This window comes from Vombatus ursinus, unplaced genomic scaffold, assembly GCF_900497805.2.
Source record: "Vombatus ursinus unplaced genomic scaffold, bare-nosed wombat genome assembly UNPS02014821.1, whole genome shotgun sequence".
Classification (NCBI taxonomy): Eukaryota; Metazoa; Chordata; class Mammalia; order Diprotodontia; family Vombatidae; genus Vombatus; species Vombatus ursinus.
In genome coordinates, this window is record NW_020954599.1 from 15,954,436 (window position 1) to 15,966,598 (window position 12,163).

The window sequence follows — 12,163 nt, forward strand, 5'->3', positions numbered from 1 at the left end:
ATCAATCTTTGTGTTCAGTGGTGGTGAAAGGAATTAGAATAGTTGCCTGCTACCCGATGGTCCAATCGGATTCTGTGCTATAATCATGCCATGATTCTTCACCCTTTCTTGTGTGGGAATAAACCCCGTTCCATACCTGATTCGTGCTTATACATTGGGTCTCTTTAATTTAACCTCCCCCAACCTTTAGGGGGAAACCCTAAACATTGGATCCGTTTCTATCTCTGTTATCAGCAACTTTATGTGGCAACTTCCATAGGAAATCTTGGGTGGGGCAGTGGTGGAATGAAGCACTGTGACGAATAAAAAGCCTGAGCTTCTGGGTAATTAATCAGGCTAACAAATAATCAATAAATTGATCGTCAATGGTCTTGGTAACCAAAGACAAAAGCATGGAGATCTGTGAATGCTTAAATATCTTTAGAAAAGGAGGTACCCTGACAGGTGAAAATCAACTCCAATTGATGAACAATTAATTAATGAGGGGGTAGGTATATTAATAAGGTGGGCTAGAAGTCCACTTCTCCCATTAATTCTTTTTTGGGGGGCTAGGCAATGGGGCTAAGTGACTTGCCCAGGGTCACACAGTTAATAAGTGTTACGTTTGTGAGGCTAGATTTTGAACTCAGGTCCTCCTGAATCCAGGGCCAGTACTCTATCCACTGCGCCACCTAGCTGCCCCTGCTCCCCGCATTAAGAATGTAACTTGATCGTGAGACTCAGCTGCCTCCAGCAATCTGGACAAATTAATTCATGTCTACCCAGACCACTCTGGTTTTTTCCTTCATAAACTGGGTCACCCTAAGTTCTAATGAAAGGTTCCAAGAACAGAGGCTTATGTCCTAAGGGCAAGAATTCACCTAATTAGACTCTGTGTGTAAGATCTTCTAGGTGGGGTCCTGCCCAAGATCAAGGAGCATATACCTGGAGGATCTGGGCTCACATCTATCACCAATCACCTTCAGAGACTGACTGAATGACTTACAAGGGCTGGTCCTTGAAGAAGGAAATAAAAAGGGAAAACCTCAATCCTAATTTAATAATTGGTAATTAATATGGTAGGAAAATAATCATTTCTCTCAGCACCAAGCCTAATCCCTTTATTGAGAAGACAGGAAAACTCAGAGCAGGACATATTTTGAAGACAAGGTCAGGGATTAGCACAAATTATCAGCTGCTGTGGTGTTGGTCAAATGTATGCTAGCTGGCCTTTCTGAAGAATCTTTACTGGCTCCTCACTCTTTACCAAATATAATGCCTGGCATTCACGGTCTTTCACAATTTGGCATCAACCTATTTTTCCAGATGTACCTTACTCTTATTTTTAAGAATGTACCTCTTGGAATCACAAGATTTTCACTCTCAAGTCCTACCACAGACACTTATCGAGTCATTTAACCTGAGTTTGCTCATCTGTAAAATGTTCATCTTAATACATGCGTGCCTCCCAAGGCTGTTGTGGGGAAAACACTTGCAAATCTACAAGTGCTATGTCAATGAGAAAATCTGCCTTTATTTCCCCTCATGTAGTTTACGGTCTAGCGATTCTAGCCAAAAGAAACTACTCTACATAATCTAGCTTGTCTTGCCTTTTCTCACCTCGTGTACGCTGTTCTTCATGATGGCATCCTACTGGTCTTCCCCAAACATCTCTGCCTGTTAAAATCCTGGTTTTCCATCCATGCCCAACTTAGGCGATATGCCTCTGAAGCCTTCTCTGATACCTTTTAGTTGTACGTGTAGAAAATGATTAATTTAGACCCCTGGTTAGTATCATTCAGTTGAGTTTGATCCCATAACGGCCGTGATTATCACTGTTGAATTTGTCTACTGATAGACAATTAGTAAATCTAGTGAATCCACTTGCTTAATCCTGATGAGTAAATGACCAAGTCCAATATGGTGGAAGATGACTCAACAGCATGGAAAGTGCCCCCAGCTATTTTTGATTGTACCTCCACCCTTGTTATCCCTTTGCTAGGAAAATGGCCCCATGACACTTGGCCAACAGGTCCTAGGAGTACTTGACCAATCTTCACATTGCAAGAGCTGCCTTTGAATCTCTTCTCCAATCTATTGCCCAACATGGGGCTCATGAAAGACCATCAGCTCTGCCCATATTTGGATATCCTCTATCAGCTAATCTATAGCAAGCACTAACTGAAGGTCCTCCTGGAAGGTCAAAATATAGGTCTATCAATCAATGAGACTACGTGTTTTACCTCACCTCTTCTGTATCACCTGGATAGCAAGCACTATAAAACTAAGAATTTAAGGAGAGGGGGCATCTCAGGTCATGAGGGAGATGTGAGGTCTACTTCATTAGAGGGTGACATGGACCATTTAATAAAGGGCTAATGGCTCAGAGCTCTACCTCATGCAGAGAGGATAAGTTTGGACCCCACATAAACAAATCCCTCTTTTCTCAAGGTCTTGAAGTTCTCACAGCATTCTTTTTTGCCTTCTCGTGCACTTATACTTTACATTATGGTAGTTATCGTGCTTTTCTATAATAGACTAGATTATAAGACCCTTGAGGTCAGAGATAGTCTTTCATTTTTCTATCTTCAATGCTAAGCCTGGTGTAGATGGTAAAGACAAATGGCACCTGGTGGCTTACAGTGTATCAACAACAGGAAAGTCAAGGACAGGAGGGAGAAAAAGTGGGAAATCAATTCTAAGAACACATAGCTACTTTGGAAGAAGCTGAACATCTTCACCAGTCCTCCTGTCGGTTGGTGCAGGACTGCCGAAAGACCCAAGCACATGTGTGCTAGAGCATGGCCCATGGCTGATGTGACAGCATCCTGATGGATTAGGCATGTAAGATTTTCATCTATACACTGATTTCAGGGCAGTGGCCAAGGGTTTAACCTGGAGGGTCTGGAGCCTGAAAGGGACAAAACTGGATAATCAAATGTTCTTCCCTTTGTGGTGGCTACTAATGGAGGAATTTTACCAATACTTCTCTCTCCCTCCTCCCCACTTCCAATCTGTTGCTCTTGGGGCATGCCAGCTCTCACCAGAGACAATGACCTTTTGCTGAACTGAACCACCAGTTTGACGCCCTTAAGAGAAGTGTAGAGGTAGGAAGGGGACAGGGAGGGAGGCATGAGGACTAGCTGGAAGGCGGTAGTCACAAGAGACTCCAAATAGTACTTGAGACCCAAGATTGTTGAAGAGGACTTGGTAGGGACAGGAGAATGTAGAGTGGCGACTATCAACTTGTAAGGTGGTTCCTGTAGGTGTTCCAATGGAGGTTGGATGTCCACTTGCCAGAGACATTGTAAAAGCTACAGGTTGTAAAAAAATGACCTGTTACAGCTTTTCCAAAGCTGAGATCCTTTAGTTCTGGAAGTCTTAAATTAGAGCTGGAGGTCCAGGTTCCTAGTCTTTGCTATACTCAATTAACCATGGACAAGCCACTTAGCTTCCTGGTTCTCATTTTTTTTTCCTTGTAAAATGAGAAGCTGGACAATTTAGCCAGTGCCAGGTTTTCTCTTCTCCCACACTACTTAAAATAATAGGGTTTCCTGAAATAACACACATTGGACTGCCCCCGTCAATTCACTAAATCACATAATCCTAAAAAATACCAGCATATATTTTTTTCAGTCTACATCCACTTATGAAGCACTTTCCTTATCTCTTTTAATACTAACACCTTCCTTCCGCTATGTACAATTTATCCTTCCTGTGTATAAACTGTATGTAGTAGTTTGAATGTTGTCTCCCACATTATACTGTGAGCTCTATCAGAGCAGAATTTTTTTTCCCTTTCTTTGTATTTCCAGTGTTTAACACAGTGTGTGTGCGCGTGTGCGCGTGTGTGCTGCGCGCGTGTGCATGTGTGTGTAGCATTAAGAAATCAAGGATGACAGAGTGGGAGTTTGGGTTACTGGGATGGTGCTGCCTATAGTAATAGGAAAGTGAGGAAGACATGAGGATTTAGGAGTAAAAATAATTAGTTCACTTAAAAAAAATTTTTTTATTAATTTATTTTGATTTATCAACAATCTCTTCCATAAGCTTATATTTTTAAAAATTTTTCTCCCCCTCCTTCCCCAAGACAGTGTGCAATCTGATACAGGCTATACATATACATTCCTATTAAACATTTTCACATTAGTCATGTTGTAAGGAAGAATTAGAACCAATAGAAGACACCACAAGAAAGAGGAAACAAAATAGAAGAAAAAAAAGCAAATAATATGCTTCGATCTGCATTCAAACTCCATAGTTCTTTCTTTGGTGATTAGTTCATTTGTGTACATGGTGAGTTTTAAGATGTCTATGGGATATCCTGTTCAAGATGTCCAACAGGCAGCTAGAGATTTGAGACTGAAGGTCAGAAGAGAGATTAGAGCTAGAAAAAGAGATCTGAAAATCATCAGCCTAGGGATAACTGAATCTGTGTGAACAGGAACAGATGAGAACATCAATCAAAATAGGATGGAAGGAGAAGGCCCAACCCCTGGGCAACATCTAAGGTTAGGGAATGTGACCTGTAGAAAATTCCAGCAAGAAGACTGGGGATAGGTTAGACAGAAGCCAGAGGAGGGCAGTGTCAGGAAAACCTAGTGAGGTCAATGAGGCAATGCTGCAGAAAGGTCAAAAAGGAATGAGAATTGAGAAAAGACCATTAGATGTAGTAATTAAAAGATTACTGGTAAAGTTAGGGAGAGCAGTTTCAGTTGAGGTCAGAAGCCAGACTGCAGAGTTAAGAGAAGCAATAAACCGCTGCTGCTGATCACTAGACACTCTCCCAGTTTAGTCACAAAGGGGAGGAGAAATGACATAGGACTGCTGGGAGGGGTTAGAAGGATCAAATGAGGGGTTTTTGAGCATAAAGGGAGACATGGGACAGAACAGAAAGTCCTCTGATTGACTTTTATATATTGACTCATTACACATTACTGCCCTTCCCACACTTCGTGGTCCAGCCAAACTGGATGTTTCCTGCCTTTGCACTCATCATCTACCACATCTGGAATACACTTCCTTCTTACCCCTGCTTTAGAATTCCTCACTTCCTTCAAGAGGTAGCTTCTGTATCACCTATAGGAAGCCTTTCCTGATGCCAACTGTGGCATCCTCCCTCCCTAGCTACCTTCTATTAATTTTTTAAAAAAAAACTTATTCTGCATATTCTTCTATTTGTGTGTTATCTCCCCATTTAGAATGGAAGTTTCTTGACAACAGGGATGGTTTCATTTTGTCTTTGTGTCCCTTTGTACCAAATAATAGGTGCTTACTTGTTAAGAGGATTTTTACTGAGCCAGTCTCTAGCCTGAGAATGCTCAGAGCCACACAAAGCAGGCCTAGAGATGGGAGTGCCAATAATCAAGTAGTTTAATCAATTTCAGAGTGAGGAATGTTCTCTTAGCTGAAAAGCACAGATCATATACTTATAAAAGGGAGAGAAGGTGGATTACAACCAATCATTTAGCCGGTTTACCACGAGAGAAACCTGTTTAAGTCCCACAATACAATTCTGGAGTCAAGTCTTTGGGTTGGGCATTGTGACTACCTCCCTTAAAGTATAGAACTAGAGTTCTGTAACAGAACAGATTCTTCAGTCTTTGATTTGCTTCACATTAAGGTCCAGTGATTATGAGCATTGTCAGTTTTGATCAATCAGTTCAAGCTGCATTGTGAGCTCTGACTCAGAGAGGCAGCTCTTGAGAAAACTAAATTATTAGTATATTGATTTTACATATCATATTGATACGAAAATTATAAATTCCTTTCTCATTACTTAATAAATGCTTGTTGGTTGAACAAAACTTTAAGAACTGCATTTTGGAATGGAATTGAAGGAGTTTCCAAGAATAGAATGTTTCAGTGATTTCCTCCAATTTTCTTGGGGCCTTAAATGCCCCAAGTCAACCACAACCCTTTCAGCTATGAGATTCTCATAACACAGTAGGATAAAATGTAAGAGACAAATGATGGCATCCTAACAAAGTTGCTCCCAGCCCCAATATTCTAACTTCCTTATTACAGCAGGCATGCCCTGATTTAACCCCGAGATCTGACTTCAACCACATCTCAGGCCCCCCGACTCAATATAGCCACTGCCCCCAGATCCAATTCACCTATTTGAACAGTATGTTCTCACACTCAACCACAATCACAACATCCATTTAGCCCAAGACAGGACCACAATACCTAACCATCCATCTTGACCAGAAAGGACAACAGCTGGCCAATTAGAAAGCAGCAGGACCAGGATGTGGGACCATCGAACCACAGAAGGGACCCCTCCCTATTACCTGATCTCTTAACTCCTGCTGCCCTTTTAATATCCATAATGTGTGGTGTAATTGCATCTTTATCCTGCTTTCTCCTCTTGGCCCCCAGCCCCACTCCGAGGGGCGTCACTAAAGCCTGTGCTTGGACCAGAGGGGGTCTGACCCTGAACTCTGTGCCAGGGCACACCATGACGCCACTGCAGCTTTTGGTGTCCCCGGGTGGGCAGAGTTCCAGCTCCCACCCCACCCGACAGAAACCTAAAACCTTGGGTTTTTCATGAACCGCACAGGCCCGTAATTAATTCACAGCCAGACGTCTTCGTGACAAGCACTCGGGCAAGCTGATGGACTGTACGTGAAATTCACACTACATGTGTCTCCGTTAAAGTTTACCTCGCTCGACTCCAAGGACGTCACCACGGGAAGGGTCCTGGGGGGGAGGAGGTTGATTCTGGGGGCAATCCCTTCCTCACTCGTGCACTGACCCCTCTTCCCTATTTCAGTAACAGTAACAGCTAACCTACATCAACTCCCTACCGGGCGCCGTGTCGGCACTTTACGGCAGCGGGCACCACAGGCCCCTCGGACGAGCCCCGGGCCCAAGCCTCCCGGACCCCGGCCCAGCGAACGCTCTTCGGCGAGGGGCAGGGGGCCGCCCGGCGAAGGCGCGGCGGGCGGAGGAAGCCATGACTGGTTCCCAAGTCTGAGAAGCGGCGAGGGCGGCAGAGAGCCGGACTGGTGACGTAGCACTCGCCGGGCCAGCTCCGCCCCCAGCGCCTCACTTCCGGCGCCTGCCGTTATCATCCCCGACTTCCGCGTCGCAAAAAGGTCGCGCCCGGCGGACGTCGGCGGGCTCCCTCTGTTACGTAGTCCGCGCTGAAAAGGCAATCATGGCTGCCTCCTGCCGGCGGCTTTCCCCTTTTCCGAGCCTCTTGGCTCTTTCTCAGTGACTAAGTTGGTCAAACTCTGGTCCATTCTCCCCACTCCGCGTTTTTCTGTCTCGGTGGCGGCGGCGGTTGAGGGAGGGCTCCGAGGAAGGGAAATCGTTGCTGAGGCGCAGACGAGGAGGGCAGAGGGCGGAGGGCGGGGCGCGAGCGAGCTCCGGGTGGTGGGGTGGGGGACGAGCGAGCGTGCGGCTGGAGTCCCCGCGCAGGCGCGGAGGAGTGAGTGCGCGCCTCCAGAGTGGGGAGCACGAGGCGCCGGTGGGTGAAGCGTGAGGGCGCTCGAGGAGCCGGGGATTCCGGACGCATGTGGGGGACGGAGCGGAGGTGAGAGCGAGGCGCGGGGTGGGGGCCGGGCTCCCCAACTTCGCAGGGACTCCGCGGTGCTGACCCTTCCCCCCTCCCCAGGTAGGAGGAGAGCATGTCCTTTAGAGGCGGAGGCCGCGGAGGAGGCCGCGGGGCGGGCGGAGGCGGCTACACCCGCGGGGGCTTCAGTCGGGGCGGCGGCGGCAACTACCGAGGCGGCGGAGGAGGAGGAGGGCGAGGCGGGGACCGCGGCGGCCGAGGAGGGCGAGGCGGGGACCGAGGCGGCTTTGGCCGGGGAGGCTACGGACGAGGAGGGGGTGGCCGCGGAGGCTTCCAGAAGGGCGGCTACAACGAGGGACCCCCCGAGAACGTGGTCGGTAGGTCACGCCCACGGGAGTGCGCGGGCCTCCTCTGGCCCACGTGCCGGGATGTCTTGGGGGTGGCAACTCCGGGAGAGGCTTAGGGCACCCCCTCGTGTCCCCGAACTCTGAGTGGGGGGAGCTGGGACCGACTCGAACTGCAGCAAAGAGTAGCAGAAAGTGCGGGACCATTGCACCCCGTTGCGGCTTTGAGCTTGAGCCAGGAGAACAGGAACCTAAATCAGAGCCGAAATCCGCTTTGGGGAAGAAGTGAGGCGCTAGGTTTTTAATTTGGGGTGGGGGGGGAGAAAGAAGCGTTTCTAGGGAAGAGTAATTTTGCCTCGATTGGATGTGATCACGTCATCGAACATTATTAAGCACCTAGTATGTGCTAGGCACAGCTGCACGGTAAGAGATATAAAGGCGAGTTTGCTGCCCGCAGTCGGATGGGAGAGACTACACGCAAACCACTATGTTCAGACAACTCACAAATAAGGAGAATCTTAAGACGGAAGGCTCTGAGATTAAGGGGGACCGGGAAAGATTTCTTTCTTTAGCGAGACTTGAAGGGAGGGAGCCAGCAGGTTGAGGTGAGGAGGGTAAGCATGCTGAGAATGAGGGACAGCCAGCCAGTGCAAATGCCCAGGTGTGACATGGAGCGTCTTAGGTAAGGAACAGCGAAGAGACTAATGTCACTGCGTCCCAGAGCACGGTATGTGTGGGGAGGAAAAAGATCCGGGAAGACTTGAAAACTAGAAAGGGTCCAAGTTATGAAGGGCATTAAACGCCAAAAAGTGAATTTTATGCTTGATTCTGGAGATGAGAGGAAGCCACTAGATTTATTAATTGAGAAGAGGATGATGGTGACATAGACTTAGCTTTAGGAAAATGATTGCTAGCTGAATGAAGTGGGGAGAGACTGGGAAATAGTGGGAAAGTTTCGTGGGATGGGTAAGGTGAGGCTGAATTTTAGAGATCCTTGAGGGTTGGTTTTGGAATCTAGGCTTCATGTGGGAAGAATTGAGTTCAATGTGAATTACCTGCACTATGGAATGATAATAAAAATTGTGCTTTTGAAAGATTGGTGGAATTAAAGGGATCATTGGTTGGAATTTTAAAAGTGACCTAAAGAATGTTGCTGTAGTCAAGCTAAAGATAAGGACCTGGAACACTATGATAGAAATGGGAATGGAGATGAAGGGACAGTTAGTTGTATGTGAAATTGGTAAGACCTGGCTGAGAAGTGGATGGATTACATTCCATTAATGGAAGAGAAAGGTTAAGTTAGATAAATTGAGCCTCCAGGTGGAGGGTAATGAGAATATCCAGTTTGGGGGACTGAATGAGTTCAGTTTTGAACTTTATGAGTTTGAAGTGCTATCCAAATGGACATTTTGATGAGTTGGCACTTATTAGATGCTTCTTTATTAAATGTTAACATATGAGGGTGATGACTATTAATATGGAAGAAAGACATGACAGAACAGAGAGCATAGGAAAGATGGGGGCTTTGGAGGACACATTAAATTGGGGGAGTCGAGGTGGCAGGAAATAGAAATGAAAAGATATGGTCATAGAAATAGGAGTATGAGGAGACTTAGTAATACAAAGTCAGAAAGCCAAATGAATATTTTTAAGGGATGATTCGGTTGAACTAATGTTTCATATTCTAACATTTTCTTTTTTTATTTCAGTGTTAGGAGAGTTCTTGCATCCCTGTGAAGATGACATTGTTTGCAAATGCATAACACATGAAAATAAAGTGCCTTATTTCAATGCTCCAGTTTATTTAGAAAACAAAGAACAGATTGGTAAAGTAGATGAGATATTTGGACAGCTTAGAGATTTTGTATCCTTTTTTTCTCCCCCTAAACCCAGTGATACATCATTTTTCCATCCTTAGAAGCACTTGGCAATATTAACTATGTTTCAAATTCATTCTAGTTTAATATAAAATCTAACAACTTCAGGCCAGGACCGAAGTGGGAGTATTCAAGGGAGGAGAAGAGAGTTTTGTTTTTTTTTTAAACAAAGTAAGAGTTATTATTTATTGTTAGAATTTACTGGTAAGAACTTACAGTAAGTGGGCTATACTTGTAAGATAGGTGGGGGTTGAAATATGGTTGTCCTGGTAATGGAGATTTCTTACTTTAAAAAACAAAGTCTGATAATGTTATAGTATTATGGATTTTGGAATTATTAGGTGGTGCTGGGAGTAGAATTTTACTATAGAGGATAATCTAGGAGAGTTGGAGACTTCTGTCACCTGCTTAATATACTGTCCTTTTCCATGTACCCTAATTTTTCATTTGTTGGAACAGCACAGTAGTTCTGGGGGAATAATATTTGCTTGGCTAGGTACTCCAATCTCTTATTATTCCTTAATCAAACTTAACAGTATTTTTCAGTTAAACTGTCAGAAAACATGAAGGCCTCTTCTTTTAAAAAATTACAAAAGGTAAGTCTAATTGATGATAACTCAAAATCTGGCTAAGCAGACATAGATTTTTCCTTATAATCACCTACATTCTCTCTTGAAAAGAGTTATCTTTTCAAATTACTGCTTTGGTAGATTCATTAGTGAAATAATTTTTTTTTATTAAAAGTAAAGTTTTTGGAATCATAGTATTTCAGATACATTAAAGCACTTTTTTCTGATGTATATGTGGTACAGAGTTTTTCAAAATTTGAATGCAATTTTATGTTTATTTGGAATTAAGTAATTGGTCAGTAGTTTTCCTTTTATGTATAGTACAATATTTTTTATGTTTTTGCCCAGGATTTGCTTAGAAAATAAACTACCTTTCAGTAATGTAAAACAGCAAAATACTATCCTTCTAAAATTAATGTTAACATAATATTTTGAATTCTGGTGATTTTTTTTTTTAGAGCATATGCTGAAGCTGCTTGTCTCTGAATACATTTATTTCCATAACTTACAGTTAAAAGCCTATTATTATTGTCTTTAAAGTAAAAACATTTCTTGTTGTGAAGATTTTTACGTTTCTTGCAAGAAAACTGTAACCTAGTAAGGTTTATTGTATTGGAATTTTTAGCTTCTGTTATCCATAATCAAGGTCAGATTTCATAACTAGTTATCCATTAGCTCTTAACACAGTGTCTTGTATACTCTAAATATTTTTGATTTGGTTACAGTTATGAATGGCTAGCATGCTTGTGTTTTGAGTTTCAGTCTATTTGTCTCTGTTCTGGCACTCTTGTGAGTTGGGGAGAATTCGCTCCACTTAAAGGTAGAAATTGAAACTAAAGTTTTCAAAATTATTTTTTTCAGACATTCTCATCCTGGTGATATCTTGAAAGGGTTTTTTAGATATCTTAGCAAATACAAATAAGGGAATGCAAAAGTAATTGTTATTAGGCAATGATTGATGTATGTGTTCTCATACTATACTTTTTCCTTGTATCCTCAGTTTTATATTGACCCATATAAACTGCTGCCCCTGCAAAGATTCTTACCTCGGCCACCAGGTGAAAAAGCACCTCCTAGAGGTGGTGGCAGAGGAGGAGGAGGGGGTAGAGGAGGTGGTGGTGGCAGAGGAGGAGGCGGCAGAGGAAGAGGAGGAGGCAGAGGTGGTAAGTTACTTGTCCTAACAGCACCTGCGGGACTGCTTGTCATTGATGGGGGATAGGAAACCTTGAGAAATGGAGGGAAAGTTAGGTATTGACAAATAGGTGTAAGACCTTTCGTAGTATTCACCTTCTCTACTTGAATAAAAATGTAGCAAAATTGTAGAGCAAAATTCTGCAGCCTTTTGAGGCCACTTCTGTCCTTTTAGGTCCTTGGGTATGGTCTTTTGACTGAGTCCAAATTTTATAGAACAGATCCTTTTATTAAGGGGATTTGTTCTGTGAAGTTTTGGATTAAGTCAAAGGGCCAAACTGGAGGACCTACAGGGCTACATGGGACCTTGAGGCCGCAGGTTCCCCACCCCTGTAATTCTAGAGTAATTATAATGACAGAAACATTTCTACTTAAACTTTTGTCATAATCTGTTAAATTGGTGAAAAAAACCTTTTTATTTTAATAAATTTTGTTATTACTACTTAATAAATTGTGAATTTGAAACTGCCATTAACTACATAAATTAATTTTCAAATGGATTAGTGTCCATCTGAATTTGGTAACTTGTTGAGTAATGATGTGACATTTTAGTCTTTTAAGGGAGAATAGTAAACGAGATTTTCCTTTTGCCCACTACTGCTTTCCTAAAAATTTTTGTTTTGATTTACACTGTTTTTTTCCCTGAAACTGTTATAAGGTCACATAGAGTATTAATTTCGC

General features: G+C 43.5%; 2 protein-coding genes across 2 annotated transcripts in view; one reads left to right on the forward strand and one right to left on the reverse strand.

Moving 5' to 3' along the window:
* Positions 1 to 6,664, reverse strand: part of CFI (complement factor I) — a 48,822-nt gene extending 42,158 nt beyond the window's left edge. Inside the window, exon 1 of the mRNA XM_027837405.1 lies at positions 6,648 to 6,664. The gene's annotated coding sequence lies outside the window, so the exon portion shown is untranslated. The remainder of the gene's footprint in view (positions 1 to 6,647) is intronic.
* Positions 6,665 to 7,405: 741 nt separating this feature from the next.
* GAR1 (GAR1 ribonucleoprotein) lies at positions 7,406 to 11,510 on the forward strand. The gene is made up of 5 exons (XM_027837408.1): positions 7,406 to 7,522; positions 7,604 to 7,878; positions 9,555 to 9,709; positions 10,259 to 10,318; positions 11,292 to 11,510. The coding sequence occupies exons 2-5, from the start codon at positions 7,617 to 7,619 to the stop codon at positions 11,508 to 11,510; spliced, it is 696 nt and encodes a 231-aa protein (XP_027693209.1). The 5' UTR covers positions 7,406 to 7,522; positions 7,604 to 7,616.
* The last annotated feature ends 653 nt before the right edge of the window (positions 11,511 to 12,163 follow it).